This window comes from Coffea eugenioides, chromosome 8 (genome assembly GCF_003713205.1).
Source record: "Coffea eugenioides isolate CCC68of chromosome 8, Ceug_1.0, whole genome shotgun sequence".
Classification (NCBI taxonomy): Eukaryota; Viridiplantae; Streptophyta; class Magnoliopsida; order Gentianales; family Rubiaceae; genus Coffea; species Coffea eugenioides.
The window spans coordinates 46,409,698-46,429,074 of record NC_040042.1 but is presented as its reverse complement, the minus strand read 5'-3'; the positions used below and the strand labels follow the sequence as shown (position 1 = coordinate 46,429,074).

Sequence of the window (19,377 nt, the reverse complement as noted above, 5' to 3'; positions counted from 1 at the left end):
AAGTACAGCCATACCTACTCCAAACCCTGAATCTCGCCTCGCCAATTGCTAGAGTAATACTACTGTAATCTACCTACTGATAAAGAGAAATTAACGTCTGAGTTATATGCCCACATCTAAGTACAGGGCATGCAGATTAAGCTTATCTAAATTTGTGGTTAGTTCTGGGTGCATGTTCTATGTGCGTCGATCACCGACTCATTTGCTCTTGTCATCCATATATAAAGTCACACACCCCAAGGCTCGATAGATAATAAAACCAGGTGAATATATATGAAACTGAAAAGCACAAGGGGTTTGAGAATTTTGTAACTCTTATTGTTAGGATTTCACTTGTCCATGTGGAAAGAGATTCAGTGATTGCATCAACCTGGAACACAAGCAGTACATAAATTTTCTTAAAAGAAAACAGTAAGGTAGCAGGCAGGCATGTAGCCATATATACCATCACTGGTTCAATGAATTTTCTTTTCTCTGCTCAATTGGAAAGGCTAATGAGTTCCGGCAATTATTGTTGCATGTAGTTTCGTGTTCAAAAAACTCTCAGTCTAGTAGCTCTCTCATTTATTGCAACAAATGCATCTGCCTGCCCTCTTATCCAGGTAATCTTGCTGAGAAGCAATAATTAAAATAGCACACTTGCATTGATCAAAATCAGGATCGAGACTACTCAAAATCTTTCTTCTGAAACGAACTGTACAAGTGGGAAAACGCCTCGGTTTTATTGCAGTCTCCCCACGTATGACACGACGGTTAGATTGTAATCAAGTTGCTCGAATTAAAATACTACTTGTATCACTAGAACAAAAGTGTCCGGTCTTGTATGTTATACTGATCCACGCACGTACACCCGATTTGTGACGTAAAAGGGACTTATCTTAGCAAGATGAAGTCATTAAACATTTTAGTGTGTGATAATGGCTTGAGCTAACGCTTTGACATTCTTGCTACAGTTCTTTTGAGATAATGATAAAGGTTTAGAACTTTTTTTTTTTTTTGATAAAAGACCATTTCATTCAATAAATTTGCACTAATGGTAAAAATATATCAAATCAAATGCGATACGGATATATACAGACCTGAAATCAATACTGAATACAAGAAACAAATAAAGATAAACTCTTAACACATTTTTCTCTCAGATGAATCATTGCAACCCCATAGACCTGTGCATGTCTTCCAACAATCAGACATGATTAAAAGTTGGGGCAAGTCAAAAGAGAAAATTAGATCTAACAGTAATAAATGGAGAAATTGTAGATTTGAAAAACTAGATTTATAGAATTTCAAATTTCATACAAAGATATAAAAACTAAACAAAACTTTCATGAAGAAAAATGCTCGGAACTCTCACTAGAACACTCTAGAGAGAGAAGAAACTGGAGATTCTAGAAAAGAAGAGTCTCTCATTAGAAAATCCTATGAAAGAATTTACTCTTATAAGTAAAAATCATATTTGTCTAGTCTCTCTCCCATGAGAGAGAGAGAGGGAGAGAGAGAGAGAGAGAGAGAGAGAGTTAGAAGAGAGGAGCTTTTGACTGAAGGAGTTCTAAAGAGGAGGAGGAGAAAATAAGGTTTAAAAGATCTAAAGAGAAGGACTTGGTCATTTATGCGAGAAATTTAGGATATGCAATGACAAAGATAGATTAAGGTCGATTGCATCTAGGTTTAATTAACTCGATCCTATATAAGTAACTCCTATATAGTTCCAGGTTCAGCAGCTGACCTTCTATACACATGGTGGGTTTATCCAGCAATTCATCTGTTCTTCTTCGCCATGACTACTACATATGGATATGGTGTCTCGTCTGGTATCTTTTTACGCCAGAGAATTTTGAGTTCTGGTCATATTCACATTACAACAAACAATGCCTAAGCATATGTTCATGTCATTAGATCCGAATCCGATACGACTATTATGCATTTATTTCTTAAATCATAACGGGGATTATTTCTCGAGAAACCAAATACTAATAGGTATCTAAATTTTGGACATACTGTTAATGGAGTGGTTGCATTGCACGACCGAAAATCAAATAGTACTTCATTTACCCAATAAAATTAAAATTTGTTTTATTACGAAAACTGAGGGACTTGAACCAATGTTATTAAACTCGGACCGGATAACGACTCGGCTAAACTATTGGATCAGAGGTCAATTGGTCAGATTGGTCGGATCATTCTTAAAAATTCACTGACATCAATATGATATCATAATTACTTTATACTTTTATAAGTTTCAGAAATATTGAAATTAAGTTTTTGGTTATATTCGGCTAATCATAGAAAATGTTCCAAAAATATTAGACTTGCAATCAAATATACACCTAATAATTATATATAAAAATGTAAATTTATGACTACTACTTGAAAAACTGAATTAAAATAAATTAATACAAGTTGAAATCACTGATACTAAATTGATAAGGTCATAAGGATGAAAACATCTTGATTTAGAGATCATTCAAAAAAGTGACTGATTTTGGTATTTACACTAAGTTGGTGGTGTTTTCTTATTCCTATTAATATATGAATGTGTTACAATTTAGGTAACTCAAATTATGTTTGGGAAAAAGAAGAAAGAAAAGTTTGAGAATCGGGTCAATCGGTCGAAATCAGGTCACTGGTTTAGCCAATTTTGAATGGTTCTGACTGATTTTTGATCAAAACAATTTTGTGTTATAAATCAGCTCGAGATGAAGGCTAGTTCACGGTCAGACTGCTCGAACTGGTTGATTCGGTCCGGGTCTAACAACATGACTTGAACCGGAGGATCATACTAGCCGCTTCTTTCTCTACAAGAAATCCAAAATAGCAAGTAATTTTGTTGATTAGGCTGGCGCTATTAGAGATTCTTAGGCATTCTTTTACTTTACACCTATCTTTTTATTACCACGTGCTAAGATAAACTTAGTACTTATAACTTTGACGACATCAACCATTTTTGACAAAAAGTAAATCAAGGGGCATCGAATTTTTTTTCCTTTCTCTTATTTTCGTTATAACCTCACATTATCTTCTTGGATAACAAATAACATTATTTTATGCGGTTTAGAAAATGAAATATTTGAAAATTAATCTACAATCATGTGCAATAGGACAACATGGAGCCCATTTGTGTAGCACAACTCAACCACAGGAGTAGATTTTTGCAAAAAGATATGTAATACTTATATAAACCTACTAATAAAGTATGGATTTTTTTTTTAACGGGCAATATTTTATATTTTAATTTTTTTAAATGATCAATATGTTTCTCACTTTTTCCCTTGATGATTCAAACTTTGACCTTTCGATTTTAAGTAAAACATCTTACAATCTAGATCGGGTTTCATGATTCTACTTACTATTTTATATATACAAATTCATGTAATGGATAATCGAGGGTACTCGTGACTTATTAAGTATGGATTTTTTTAACAGAGAATCTAGAGCACCTGCTGATACTTAATAGGGATAATTTCACAAACCTTCCTTGAGGTTTTTGACAATTTCACTCGGCTCCCCTCAGGTTTTACAAATTACACTGACCTCCCTTGTCACAATAAAATGACTATAATGACCTTCACTTAATAAATAATTCACAGTATAATGAAATGAGATTAAAAAAAGAAAAGAAACCTAACTTTTTCGTTTATCCTGTTTACATATTGCAACCAACGTCCATTCGCTCTCACTGACCGTCACTTCGTTCTCATCCATCAACCCCTTGCTCCCATAATTCACTTTCAAATTATCACCAACTATTGCTTATAATTGCAGCCAATCACACCACAAGTGATCCGTTAAACTCTACTATATATTCCTATTTCTCATTTCTTCTCTTTAGAATTGTCAAATCATAAGTTTAGTTGAGCGATTAGATTTGATGGTTGAAGTAAAATTTGATTTCATAGTCAATCTAAAAAGGAGATGAAGAGTCACACAATAATAATGGAACAAATAATGCAATCATTGGCCAAAAGATGAAGAGGGGCTAAAATTAGTAAATTTGATAATTTGTTTATCATTTATCCAAAAAAATTTTTAACATGTTAATAAGTACATTTATATTTCTTTTTATGCTTGACAATTGTTGGTTGTGGTTTTGCTATGGAGATAGAGTTTCTTCTCTATATTTAATATGATAACATATTTGGAGATTTAATGGTAGGTTAGATTATTTTGTTTTGAGAAGGTGTAGGCATTGGGTTTGAAGTTTGGGGTGTGATTAGTTGTAAATAGAATTTTGATTTTTGGCAAAATGAATTTCTTGAAGATCTCTATAGTCATAATGATGTCTTTCCTTCTCTTAAACTTTGATCAATCTCATCCATGCCTAAATCTCGCCTAAGGATTTTCTTCAAGGCCATAATGTGGCTCATTTAGTAGGAGTTAAACCACTTATATGGAATCAAATCATGGTGCTATGTGTTGAAGATTATGCAACCATAAGGACAGTTGATTGTGAATTTGACTATTCCATGGAACCATATAGTGAGAATATTTTTGAAGAATGGAACGAATCTTTAAGATTGAATGCATGCTTTGGGAGAAACAATTTTATGACTATGATAATAGAACGAATGCATGCTATGATAATAGATTGAATGCATGCTTTGGAACGAATATTCAAGATTGAATGCATGCTTTGGTTGCTTGGGTTTAGAATTTCAAATTAGACTATTTATTAGGCTAGTTTGTTAATATAGTGAGTTTGGTTAAAATATGGAAGAAAGCAATTGGCAAAATATTTTTTGTTTTATTTTTGTACAAAAAGGGTAGTTTAGGATATTGTTATATAACAGTAAAAGTAAGGGAGGTAGATATAATTTAACAAACTTGAGGGGAGATCTCTGCGATTGTGAGAAACCTCTGATCTAATATACACAACTTACTATTTTATATATACAACTTTAAATACATTTTTTTTATTCGTACGTTTAGTCACTTTTCTGATCTAATTTTGATTAAGGAAAAACTCTTAAGCCTCAATTAAGTAGTACCAGCAACCTTATGTAAAAAATTAAAAAAAAATTGAAAAGATTTGCGGCAAAAGTAAAAATGGGCAAGTTGGCATGAGGAAGAAAGAAATCATTGCAGCCTTTCACGTACTTGTTTAGAATCTTGTTAGATCTGTTCCAAAAGAAGAGTGGGACACAAAAAAAAGGGGGTGCAAGTAGGGGAATTAAAGCTGCAAAAGTGGTCACCATTTCCATTCGAAGACTCGTAGTCTAGTACCAGTACAATTTCCTTGTAGGAACGTATTATTCAAGAATATAGCAGCTTCATTCCTTTCGGAGCGCTGTAGCAGAAATAGAAAGTGAGAGCCAGAGAGCAAAATTATTTATTGATTAGTACAAAGAGTAAGAGATCAACCAGAGAGAGAGAGAGAGAGAGATGGAGATCAATAAAAGAATGTGCAATGGCCTCGTCGTTGTCGTCCTAATTGCTGTTATTTTCACCGCCTTTATGCCTGCTGCTGCTGAGGGTCATGTTCATCATAGCTTCCCTCCAGCCCCGGCTCCTGCTCCGACCAGTGACGGTAAAATTTTCTTTTACTGTCATTTGTGTACCATTTTGTTTGGCTTGTTCAATAATGCGGATTTTATTTTGTTTTCTTTTTCTTGTTCTGGTTCTTAGAAAAATGTGGGATTGCTGTTCATGGTTGGCCGGGAAATTCTTTGATGGCCATGGGTTTATGGTGAAAATGGCAATACGTTGTTTCCTTTGGAGGAGGGATCTGGGAGATCTTCTCTTCTTCTTGTGCGTAGAGTGCCTATAGTTTTGTTGCAGCAGCTATTTGCTAAACATGACAATAATGTCATCTTTTGAAGTTTTGAGATTGACAAAATGTAATTGATATTTTCAACTGTCCTTTTGACTAATTTTTACTGTAAAATACGTAAATCACTATGAGTTTTGGTTGACTAAAGTGATACAATGAAAAGCAATCGCCGGGCAGTTTACTTGATTATTGAGTAATCAAGTTATGCACCGACCGAGTTTCAAGACAAGAATTAGTTAATTGACAGTTAATTGATTTCCAAAAAAAAAAAGAAAAAAGGAGCATATGATACATTGCAGAAGTCATCCTCTGAAACAAAATCAATTATACAATTTACTTGTCCTGACTTTTAATGACAATGACGACACAGGATCTTTTCCCATTTGTATTTTTTCTGGTTCCTATTTACTTCATGGATATTTGCTACGTAGAAGAAGTAAATCCGCGGTTTAAGACACGATTCCTAGCATGATACAGTTATTCCTACCTAAATCGTTACTTTTTCAGGCTTGCCTGCTAGTAAGCATATTACAGAAAGCTTCCTAAAAGTTTTTGATTTTGTATTCATATTTCAGGGACAACTATTGACCAGGGGATTGCTTACGTCTTGATGTTGTTGGCTCTGGTGCTTACATATCTCATCCACACCCTGGAAGTTCCCCTCAACTTCCAGGTTATTTGATTATAAATCCATACTACTATTGCCCAGGAAAGAGTTATAGGCTAGAGTGAATTGAAATGCACGAGTAAATTGCTAGAAAGACTTTCACGATTGCTTATGTAATGTCGTCCTGGGACATACATTAAGCATCTTACTATGGGATTCTTTTGAGTAATTGTTGCATTAAACTGCTATTTACTAGAACAGGTTTTGGTTTATCTTTCCCAACTTGCTTCCTACTTGACTGGATCCAATTCTATGTGCTCATCTCCAAACTATATTTCTGTATTTCTTCGTCAAAGGTGAATTATCAAGATCTTTTAATCAACCTAAGAGAAGAGGTTGTATCCTGAGGCTTTCTGCTGCAATCCTATGCAAGTATGGGTAGTGTATCCTTTGCCATGGCAATCTGAGATTGCAAGAGCTCAGTGGAAGCTCAAAATGGATTAGATTAGTGTCATATGCAATGAGCTTAAACAGGGGCCGCAGCTTTGCTCCCCCATTGACACCTGATCTACCGCGCTCTGAGCAATTCTGTGCTATATGCTTGCCATCATGAAATGAAAGAGGAGGCAGGGACATTACTTCGGAGGCTAGCCTCTCGGAGAATTCTGATAAAACAAAACTAAGCTGCATAAGCAATATTTTGAGGTAACCTGATCCTCTTTACACCAGCTACACAAAGTCTACAAAAGATGATTTTGACTACAGAATTCATAAATTTGTTGCAGAGTAAATGTTTAAAGAATCTGTTGGGTATCGCCAGTTTGGTAACTTGACTTTCTGGCAAGTACACCACCATTAGTTTGATGGCTAGAATAGACTTTCATTTCCAGTAAATTTGAAGCACCAACCCTATTGTCAACTATACTACGTATCCTACTGTGTTCAAGGATAACAATTATTTTTAAACGAAGAATTGTGATTGTGCAATTTCAACTTTCTGGAGCGTTCCAAAGGTTCTTGTCAAATGCTTTGAATCATCATAGAGACAACATCAACTTGTAAATCGAAGGTGCAGAAGAACAAGTCCTACCTAGCCTTCAAAAGGAGCTCTTTAAATTGAAAATGACATGAAAGGAAGAGTTTCTGATGTTTTAGTATGAAATACAGGATAAGATCATCATTAAGCAGAAAACCTTGGCCCTCTTGATTATGCAATGTGCAATCATCTTTCATTGTCTAGCCTCAATCACTGTTAGCTGAAAAAATAGTGCAACAACCTGGTCAAGTTTAATACATGTCTAGCAATCACAAGTGATTAATGTTTCTTCTCGCTACTCGCATCAACACTTCCTTGGTTTTCTTCGGCCAATGAGAATTTCTTCACTCTCTGTCAAGAAAAATAGGGTATGAGTATGGCCCATAACAAATCCAAGCAATACTGCACATTATGTATGAAATAGAGCAAACTCTCAGTCTTAGATAACAGTAGTATTGTTTATTAGCATCCCAAAATCAGTGGAAACTTTTTTTTTTTTTTTTTTTTTCAGGTACAACAGCGGAAAAGATTTTGGGAAAACCACACTAACCTAGCAAGACATAATGAATCAGAGAAATACCAAAAAGATACTATCTCCTCAACATTCTCTATTCCAAGTTTCCAACTGAGTTATTGATTACTTCAGAGGTATCATGCCAATAACTAAGAGAAGCAAGCAAGACAGGAGGAAAGATAATGCTAAAATTCGTTGAATTCAATACAAAACCACTTTACCTAACATGGGAGAAGCTAAAAATTCAAGTATCAAGTATCTGTTATGCTACATGCAAAGCAAGGAGGCAAAACTGTCAGCTATTATTACATGAAGAAGAAATAGTTGGAACGAGCTTTAACACATAACCAACTACTCAAGGACAATTTGATGCAAGAACTTCAAAGTTTTTCCACAATCACAAAGGAATATGTTTTACTGACTGTAGTCAATTATATCCACTACAACAAACAAGACGCGTCTCTCCTCATCACCTTACAATTGGTCACCAAGATATTTCCTCCTCTACTAGCAAAACAATCGATGTACTCCTACAGCATAATGCTAAATAAGGACCATTCACTGTAAACTAGGAAAGAAAAGAAAGTGAGGCAACAAGTCAGCGAGTCGTTGTATTCCTCACTCGAAGTTCTAATGATTGTTCTACTCTATTTCCATTCCAAATTGGGTTATCAACACTCTTTTTAGATTTTTACAGCTCTGATCAGCTTATGAACTCATTTCCCTCGGCATCGCAATGACTAAACCAACATTGCCTGAACAAAGGGAATAATGGTTGCATGATTCTATAAATGGACTTTGATGGTTATTGAAATCGTCCATAGTCTCACGCAATTGGGTCGGACAAGGTACTTCAACATGAAGATACCGTCAAAGGTCCTTCATTTATTATTTCGATGCAGCAATAATTGGTAAAAAGGCAAATGATCAAACACAAGCAACTTTCAAGCCTTTAATCTCCAACCCTTATCATTACCTTTCCTCATCTATTTCAATTTTAATTAATCATAATCGTAATCATTAACGCAAACCAGTTGATTTCCCAATCCGCTTCAGCAACTTAATTTGTCAATTTAACAAGCACAATATGTACAACCAAATCCAGTACTCCGCAAAACAAGTAGGAGTATCAAATCATACATCATAGTAAAACATAAACAGACAAACAGATAATGAGCACCTTGTCGAGGACGCATTGGCGCAACGACTGAAGGAGACGGAGGCACTTCTCTTGATCGTAAGGGGTTTCGGTCACGCAGTTGAGCAAATTCAGTGCCTCCTGCCCGCATACTGCTTGGCCTTTCCGAGCTGAATCCATCTACCCCTGTTTCTTCTGATTTTGGGGGTTCTAGAGAAAGTAGGAGGGTTTTAGAGAAGGGACTGTTTGGTCGTTTTCCAGGCTCTGGGAAATTGAAAGAGAACCAGACCGCGGCCCCCGCGCACACTGTTTTAAGTTTTACCCAACATATAATTTCTTCCTCCTCAAGAATGTTATGCAAGAATTGTTCAGACGGCCACCACCACCCAAACAAAAAAAAAAAAAAAGAAGTCTAATCATCGCGTTATTTTATTTCTTACTCAAATCCGATGCCTCTCTAGTTCAGTTCGATTGATGTAATTCTTATAATATTTTAGTGTAAATTTGTACAACTATGATGTATTCATCAAAATTGTTTACTTATATATAATTAAATAATGTAAACTTTACAATTACACTAAAATTGTGTAAATTTAAATCAAATACTCCCTCCCTTTTTTTATAACTGACGTTTAAGAAATTTACTCTAGTGTACTTTTATCTGTCGTTTTATTATCTCCATATAGTATTAATTATTTTTTCACAATTTTACCCTTTTATCTCTCTTTTCCAGTACAGGGTTCTTAATTACTACTCCTAGTTTGGTGGGAGTTAGTTTGCATTGCTTTTGGCCTAGTAAAACAGCACCATTTAGTACTCTAGTGAGAGAAAATATGGGTGAATTGGACAATTAATGAGGGTACAAAAGGAAAGTAATGTACAGATTTAAGCAATGAAACACTTTTCTTAATTGGTGTGCAAAACCTTTAACGTCAGTTATAAAAAATAAAGGAGGGAGTATTATTTTAAGAATGATAACAAGTGCACGGAATTGGACAAAACTCAACTGGAGGGGTTGCATTTCCTTCTTAAAAGTGGTGGGTTAGACTGCATACTGTCTGAATGTACATATATATATTGGCGTTATCACGTGTGATTTTGCGCATATATAGAATATCATCTTTTGTAGGAGAAAGGATAGATAATCTTTTGGAGGAGAAAGGACATCAAAAGACATACAAAAAAGATGCTCCTTTTTATTTCTTAAGTGACTAAACAATAACAAATTTTTTGTCCCGATGGTCTTCGCACATAATACCACCCATCTAATTTTAAAACAATTCAATTTCCATGTAGCTAGGTTTAGTTTTGTGGATAATTTTATTCAAGTTTGATTTTTTTTTTTTTTTTTTGGCAGAATCGAATTCGATTGAGCTTTCATCAAGTCAAGCTCAAGTAGTTTGAAATTTTCACATATAAAATCCAATTTTATAGGAATAAAATTAAACTCGAGTTAAGTTTAAAAGTTTATTGACTATAAAATATTGTTCAAGTTTGATGTAACTAACTGACGAACCAAATTTAAACGATATTTTTATTGTATCGAGTTCGATTCGAATATCGAATATCGAATAGTTTAATTTATTTTTTGCCCCTTTTTTGTGAACCATTGACTCTGGGTTCAACGTAAACGAGAGTATATAAGTTTTCCTAGCACACTGGTGGCTCAAGATTCTAGCAACACGAGGATAATTGTAATCGTTGTCACGAAAGGGGTAAGGTCTAGAATCTACTTTAGCTGCAGTTCACTGATCACGGGCTTCAGTAGAAGACTTGGATACAGAAAGCCAAAACGGCCCAAACATCAAAAGGATTCCCCGTCGTTGCATGCAGAAGCGCAAAACCAAGGGCAACAAAACGAAAGTTGGGCTGGAAAAGTGACTAAGCCGACCGAAAAGCAGGCCTGCCATAAGCTGCACTGGTCCAACTTTCCCAGGTGTCGACAAGAAGTATATTTTAAGGGACGAATAAAACTGTCTTTAATAGAGATTTTGATAAATGTAAGATAAAAAAATGATTAAAAAATATATTTATGAAAAATGTAGAGATTTTTTTTTTTTATGAAAAATTCCTTTCCAAACAAGGCGAAACTTTGAAAGGAAACAAAGTAAGAGAAAGATCTAAGAGTTACCAGAACGGAAAAAGATTAGAGCGAAGACGTGCAAAAGAGGATGCCACAAGAATGGCAAGGGAGACGTGGCAATATTTAATAAACCATGCACTTGTTCGTGAGAAGCCAGCATCCCGCCTGTTGGTGTTTCAAGTCTCAAGCATGGTAAGGTGGACGAGCAGCAGGGGAAGTGGGCCACTCTCTCTGATATCTGGGGGCCCAGGAACTTTTATGATATCAAAGCCCCGAAACATCTCTTCATTCCGCCCCCATCACTTTCCTGTCACTAGGTGAGAGTGACCCTTCTGCACCTACCTACATGCTAAATCCCCAGTTTTTTTTTTTTTTGCAAACTACATTCCAATGCTTCTCGCAATTTCAATCTCGGTTCTTTTCCGATAAGCAAATACCATAATTTTGAACAAATCGTGCAAACAAAACCAGAGAAGTAGAACAAACACGAGCATATGGGCTTTAATTATTCCGCGATTGGTAGCAGATACTATCATATCATATTTACCCCCAGACCTCTCCTCTCAGGCCGGAGTAGGATTAGTCGGGTCCCGTAAGAATTGACTCGGACACCCACTCCGTCAACAAAAAAAAAAATTAAAGGTGGCTCTAAATCTTCATGAGGCTTCCATAATACAAGCTAAACCCATCCAGTAAAGAAAAAGATTCTCATTTGAACTATTATTTTCTGAATTTTTTTTTAAAAAAAATATTATAACGAATATTATAACGAATTGATATATATATATATATATATATATAAATGGTGATTAAAAAATGCATTTACAAAAAATCTAAAAATTTTATAGGAAAAAACAGTAATCCATACAAAGCGATTTATTAACCTAATCACATGATGCACATCCAAAAAGCCAGATGGCTCATACACGTTAGCTTCCGGGACCATTTTGGGAATTTGCAGTAGTTGCCTTTAAGAGAGAGAGAGAGGGCGTGAAAGAAAAGAATGAACAAGGCGAGCCTCCCGCGACGCGCCGCAATGCAGAAGCGACCTAGCTGAGCTGCTGCGCTTTAAAGACAGCGCGGCGCACCCCTCCATCCAGCGCAATACTAACTGCATTTTGTACTCACCCCGGCGCAGCACAGAAATCACGTCCCCGTCTAAGCTGCATATTATCGAGTGCTGTCGTACGCAGGTTCGCTGAGCTGGACAAAGGGCCCACAAATTGGAGGGAGCAGCCCAGAAATCCTACTAGGTGCAATGCAAAAAGATGAGCAGTACGGTACTGGGATGGGACCGATGAATGATGATGATGATGATGAACCGAAGAAGTTCGTTAAGCTGACAAAACAAAATTGAAAATACTACCACGTTACCTTAAATGCTTGGCTGCTGTGTCAACCCCAAGCTCAAGATTCCAATCTTTGCTGAATTTTTTTTTTTTTGCTCTTCTTTTGAGTTTTCATCCAAAAATCTACTTCTTCTTCTTTTTTTTTTTTTTATTGTATGTTTCTGTCTATCCACTCTCCCTTGTGCTTTTAGCATGATTTTGGTTCTTGTGAAAAGATATTATGTGTACAAGTTGTACGTTGTTTCTTATTTTTTTTAATTAAATTGTACATTTTATTGATAAGAATAGTAAGTTTGTACACGAAATGTAGAATTTCTATTACATCAATAGTACTCTATGCTATATAATGCTAGTCAACTAAAACAAGTCAGAGGTAGTCCCAACTCTATAGCTAATTCTAAACTTGTCTTGTTTACAGGAAATTTTTTCCAACCTGCCACTACATCTCTTACAGCAGTATGCACTTCATGAATAATGTACTCTTCTTTTACAAGCACGTGTTTGAATAAAGATTGGTTTCTAGCCTCCCATATATGGTATACCACCCCAACATATACCAATCTCCTCACTTGATTAGGAAAAGATTTGGACTTCCAATGGGCATTTAACCATTGTACTTCATTTGTCCATGGTAGAGTATCTCTAGCAGACAAGCACATGTGTAACAAGTTTTTCTACACCTTCCTTGAAATGGAACATTCAAAGAACAAGTGATACATACCCCACGGGATAGTTCAGTCGGTCATGTAATCCTTATTTAAGGCATTGATCAGTGTTCGAATTCCGTGATTACCGAGTTCGGAGTGGGTTGGGACGCCCTCTCTCGAGCCGCAGGGGAATTAGTCAGGCCGATGACCTAGATATCCCCTGTGTCGTCCAAAAAAGAAAGAAAAGAAGAAGAACAAGTGATTCATGGTCTCCAATTGGCCTTGACATAGCTTGCACAACTTACCTTCCGGTCTTACCCCCTAATTCTTCAATCTATCCGTAGTATTTAATTTCCTAAGACATAGCATCCAAACAATAAAAGCATATCTCGGAAAAATGAATTTCCTTTATTTTTTTTATAGTGAATAGCGAAACTCGGAAATAACTTGTCTAAGGCAACTTTGGCCATTAGGAGGGATTAAGAATCCCTTTCTCAGCTGTAGACCAACAGGACAAACACACCACACCGTAACTCAAAAATCCAGAGGTGTGTCAATAATGCACCCCTTTAATTTTAGGTGGACCTCCTCCTTCTCTAACTCCTTATATAACTTAGGTTTCCCATTAAGTATAGGTGGTGTCATTTATAAGAGAAAGAAGGAGGACTATATTGTTTAACTTCTATGCACGATGATTAAATCCATTGTAATATAAGCTTCAACTGCACTTAGTTTTTCTGCAATGCCTTTTTTTTAAAAAAATTTATTTCGAGTACGTATTGTCTGCCTAAACGGCATCTATTTGTTTGCTTAAAACAATCTTAATCTATTTTAAGTGTGGAAATCATTAGATGGAGATAAATGTATCAGTTAATGCAGTTGAGTTATTCTAGGCTGACTGAGCAGTTCCCGCTCTTCAAACTTTCCCCGGTGATAAATTGCACATCTGTATTGACTCTTTAAGTAAATTTCCATGACAGTTAATATTCCTTGGAGAAATGGGAATACAAAACTTTCCGTAAATAAGCCAAAAGATCTCCAAAATCATTTTGAATTATCTATCACCGGACACTGTGTTTAGATTATATCATCTAACAAAAGTACCTAAGTTACTGTTGAGGGAGGTCAAATGCATACGGATGTCGAGCATTGAGCAAGAATGTGCAAGAGATTTCTTGATTGCAGATGACATGATACAAATGTTTCTTGATTGCGGTTACAAGTATGCATCAAGATTGGCATTGAAACTCACATTTCAGATGAATGGGGGTCATGATTTTTCTATCCACCACATCTCTAACATCTTTCCAAAATGTTGAGTCAACAGCTGTTATATAGCTTATTGGTTCACAGGATTGGAGGAAAAGGAAAAAGACATCTTGAATCATGAAAGTAGAAAAATGTTGCCAAAAATAGCAGAAAGTTATGAACGAGTTTCATATACAGAAAAAGAAAAGAAAGGAAAAAACAAAGAAAGCTTACGGCCATCTTGTTTGTGTTGTCTCTATTTGCTGCGACTTATAAGTTGAAGGCATTGGTTTGACAAATTTATATGGGGCTGGCTATCAATGCTCTGGATTTATTTGGAGAATGTAACAAGGTGGTTGTTATCGTGATGTGATCCTCACATTGTATTCTCATATAAGTTGTGAAATGAACGAAAAAACAAGTTTCACATCTTAGTTAACTTTCAAATGCTTTGCCATAATCCTATCAGGAAATGAGCTTAATTTGAGGCTATCCCCCTCTTAAAAGTTTTTTTAAAAAAAGAAAAAGTCTAATTATGTATGGGGATCTCGTTATGGTAAATTATCTGTCCTTGTCCGCTTAAATTTGTGGCAAAAGTTAATAAAAATAAAGTGAGGAAGCAACAATAATATATTTAGGGATTGAAGAATAAATTCAGGGATCATGATCGATAAACCTGCAGGCTGACAATTTAGACTCGTTCTGTTGCTTTTACATCCGGAAGTTCTTTAATTTCGAGGAGATAGATAGAACAAATGAAAAAGTTTTGTATCTCCTGGAGACAGATGAATATCTAAGACATGCTTCCTCTAACCGTGACCAAGAATACGGATTAGGGCATTTGATTTTAAGGTCAAGAAATTTTATCTGAGTTGATATACTAACTAAATCACTAATACTGGGGACACCCAAGCTGAAGAAGATACCTGAAAATGAAAGATGATTTGGTAGCTGTGTTTTTTGCAGCAAAAATCAACTTGACAATAAAGGTGCCAAAGATCCTTGTTGCAGGCCTTATTTTTGAGTACGTGGGGGGCTATGATTGTGAGATGCTATCTATTTCACTCACTTCTGAAATTGTCCTATACCATTGATTTTGCAATGACTCCAAGTTGTTTGTCCAAATCTTTGTCATCCCTGAATCGTGAGACTCTCCAGCTAACTACGTACAGGACCACCAATGAGATGAAAACAATTGATAGAAACCACGATCAGATGAATAAAATTCTGCCAGCAACCTGGCCTCGGTGAATCAATTCTGGGCATCTTTCTTTAATTTGCTTGCTTATCGGCATGCCCGCCTCCTTCAATATTCACAAGCATGAGAGAAAAAATAAATGAACAAATCTTGTGTTTGATTTTACTCGAGGAATGAATTTAACCCCTAAAATCTCGTTACAACCATGCATATATGCATGGACAAAATTATTTATACATTAGAACGAAATTTTGATTGCTGAGTATTAAATCAACCATTTGCAAGACTGGGTGCTCAACAAAATGTGAATTTTGTATGCTATGAAAGTATTCCTTATGCTTTGAGAAGTCTAGTAGATGCAGATTTTAAGGGAATTTGTTTCCCTCGTTTTGTACCTATAACTTAAGTTTGTTTTAATATATAGTCCCTTTTATTACAAAAAAAAAAAAAAAAAAAACCATTTGCAAGAAGGGAGGCTTGAACTTGAAGCTGCTGGCAGGGTATTCGAATTCGACTCATGCTTAAGCAATGAGGCTTCTCCTTTTTATTATGTGATATTATCGAAGTCAATAATGGCTTAATTCCTTTTTATTTTCTTTTTAAGAAATTAATGAGGTGAATTCTTTCGGACGTGGATGAAGAAGATTCGTTGCCATTTGATGCTGGACAATATTCAATGCATTTACAACAGGTGGCAGCAATATGCAGGGAATGACTCCTTCGTTGCCTAACCCAACAAGAAAGCAAACTAATTAAGCTGCTTCAAAAGCAGACTGCATGAACTGAAGCATTTACACGCGATTGTAGATAATCATTTAATGACAAGTTAAGATTTTCTAAAAAAAAAAAAAAAGCCTATCTAATCTATTTACAATTTCGTCCCTAATCCAAACAACATTCCCGTCTATTCATATTGAATCCATCCGAACAAGATCATCATCGAATATGTGAATTACTTACTCTGCCCTGTCCTTGTTTCTTTTCCTTCCTATTCCCTCAAAACAAACGAACACTCGAATACTTCTTCTTATGGAAAAAGGAAAGCTAAGAAGAGAGAACATCACTAAATTAAAGCTGCACAGCAACAGTCGGGTGTTTGGTCCTTCGGTAAGCGTACAGCAAACAGAAGATGGAGTAGGATAGATATGGATGGAGTAGGAGAAATGGGCAGCCACCATAAATTTCATTTACTCCCACACCACACTGAAATTTCCGAAAATGGTGCAGCAGAGAAGAAAGCCGCAACAACGACACAACGCTTAAAACTGAGCTCGTGCCCATTCATGCCGTGAATGAGACTTTTTAAAAAGACTTGTTACAAAACACTGAAGAAAACCTTCCCACTTGCTCTCCCACTCACTCATTCATTCAATTTCATTGTTTTACCTAACTCAATTGCTCTTCAGAATCACGTGTTCTTACACGTGCCATTCACATCAAACATCCACAAATTCCATCCTTTACTACCATACCAACTTTAATAGTAAATGTTTGCACAGAACACAACCATCAATTTTAATTTTAATTTTTTTTAGACTAATAACAACAACGTATATGTCACGGAGTCGTGTTTTTTTTTTTTTCCTTTCTTGTTTTTTTGTCTTTTAGTAAATATATATATATATATCTCACCAAAAATTAACAATGACATTTTTACCATATGTCATAATATTACTCATAAATCAACAAATAAACACTACTACTACATAGTACATACATACTAGTAGAGTACTACTACTACTTTTTAAACCCATAAACAAAATTGGCCACAATAAACTACGTAATAAATAACCCAAAAAAAAAACATAGAGAGAAAGAGGAAAAAAAAACATCCGATAGAGTAAGTAAAGTAATTCACATATTACTTCATGCCTCAAAACTCAAAACTGTCAAAAAAAAAAAAAAAAAAAGCTTTTATGGAGAAAGAAATCTCAAAGGGCCACCAGAGGATCCTTTCCAAATATGTCTCCCAAGTCTGAAAAGAAATCATCAGGCATTGCCGATCCAAACTCTACACTCTCACTCGAATCCACGAACGTATTATCAAAATTCCTAGCATACTCGAAAATATTTGAGTTGTCCTCGAACAAATCGCTAAAGTCCACTACTGGATCTTCAAACTCGAATCGCAAGTCCTCTGGAATCAACGAATAATGCGAGAAGTTCTCCGATACGCACATCTCCTCGCCACAGCAATCACGCCTTTCCTTTCCGATTCCGACCACTTCTTCGTGTAGAGGACTGGGTAAACACGACTCCGCTTCGGCCTCCTCATTGCTGTTCGACGTGGAAGCAAAGCGCAGGACAGACTTGGGAGAGCGTTGGTTGTTGTGTGACTCCTCGCCGGAGTTGTAGCCGGAGCACGTGGCGGACTCCGGTGCAGGCGGACTGGCGCTTCTCGCCGGAGGGGTTGCGAAGTTAGTCAGCGCGTCTGGTCCACGCAACTGTATAGCCGCGTGGTCATAAACCATGGCCGCCTCTTCGGCTGTATCGTAAGTGCCCAACCACAGGCGGACACGTCTCGAAGGATCTCTAATCTCAGCCGCCCATTTCCCCCACGGCCGTTGTCGTACACCGCGAAACTTCTTAACATTGCTCCCCTCAGCTACCCGCGTTTGCTTTCCGTTCCCAACGCCACCGCTGCTCTTTTTCCTCTTCTTATTAGTAGTACTAGTACCATTCCCAGCGGCCGCCGGAGCAGCAGACCCCCTACTCCTCCAAACGCTGTTAACATTTCCGGCACTCGTACAAGCATTAACGTTCCCGTCGCCGTTGTCCCTGAAGGTCTCAATCTTGACCTCGTTGATGAACCTCTTAACCCTGTGTCTTCGTTTGAAGGCCTCCTCATCTTCGTCGCTGGAGGAGTCAGTCGCGTCAGCGTCGGTGACGGAAATCCGCACGACTCTAGGTTTGACGGCATTCATGTCCGGTGACTTCCTTGTCCGGCCGGCGAGGGAGGGCAGTAAAGGGGAAGGTCTGACCATAGTGGTCTGCTTCCTGTGCTCAGTGTATTTCACTCCTTTTTTATTAGTCAACATGTCTTGCATTCTTTGTTGGTCCATCGTGTTGGGGGAGAAAGTGGAAAAAGAAAGAGACCCGAGGAAAAGGAGAGAAGATTATGAGTCAGGTTCGCATTTGAAAGCGAAAGGGGGTAGAACCCAGAAGCAGAAGTGAGGAGAGGAGAAGGGATGGAAGAGATTCTCGGAATAAAGGGGCAGCTGAACGTTGCTAAAGATCAAACGCCCTTGAAATTAACACTGCAAAATAAAAATTACCATTGGTTTCTAAGATGAGGTGACTAAAAAAGGAAGAGAAAGTTCGAGGAAAGGAGCAATAAAAGAAGAGATGTTTACTTAGGAAAGTGAGTTAAAGATAGATACATAGATGGATAGATATCTTCCAAAGCCTTCTTTTTTAAGTCTCTCTCTCTCTATCACACACACACACACTCAAGGGTGTGTTGGAGCAAAAAGAGTGAAGATGAGAAAAGAGAAACATGCAGGAAAGTGTATATATATTGGTGAAAGTTTTTGGGATGGAAAAGGAAAGGGAATATATGTTCCAGAAGAATCACAAGCGGTGTCCCAAAAGCTTCATGTTTCTGTTTCTGCTCCTCCTGCCTCTGCTATAAAAAAAAAAAAAATCCAAAAGCTCAAAAATTCAGGGGATGGATGTCAGGGAGGGTGGTGCGCTTGAGGCTTTGAGCAGGAGCAGATGGAGAAAAGGAGGCAGAGGTTGTGGAAGAAGAAGAAGAGAGCAAGAGGGTGAGACTGTGAGGGAGGAGGAGTGT

General features: G+C 36.8%; 2 protein-coding genes and 1 long non-coding RNA gene across 3 annotated transcripts; 1 reads left to right on the top strand and 2 right to left on the bottom strand.

The window, feature by feature from the left end:
• The first annotated feature begins 5,087 nt into the window (after nucleotides 1-5,087).
• On the top strand, nucleotides 5,088-6,776 carry LOC113781639 (arabinogalactan protein 41-like). The gene is made up of 2 exons (XM_027327599.1): nucleotides 5,088-5,524; nucleotides 6,343-6,776. The coding sequence occupies exons 1-2, from the start codon at nucleotides 5,380-5,382 to the stop codon at nucleotides 6,447-6,449; spliced, it is 252 nt and encodes an 83-aa protein (XP_027183400.1). The 5' UTR covers nucleotides 5,088-5,379; the 3' UTR covers nucleotides 6,450-6,776.
• Nucleotides 6,777-7,353: 577 nt separating this feature from the next.
• Nucleotides 7,354-9,381, bottom strand: LOC113781640. The gene is made up of 2 exons (XR_003469649.1): nucleotides 9,105-9,381; nucleotides 7,354-7,761 (listed from the first exon to the last, which is right to left on the bottom strand). It is a non-coding gene; the product is annotated as an uncharacterized LOC113781640 (long non-coding RNA).
• An 8,011-nt stretch (nucleotides 9,382-17,392) lies between these two features.
• Nucleotides 17,393-19,377, bottom strand: LOC113781152 (ethylene-responsive transcription factor CRF2-like). The gene has a single exon (XM_027327020.1). It carries the CDS (start codon nucleotides 18,647-18,649, stop codon nucleotides 17,519-17,521), a length of 1,131 nt encoding a protein of 376 aa, XP_027182821.1. The 5' UTR covers nucleotides 18,650-19,377; the 3' UTR covers nucleotides 17,393-17,518.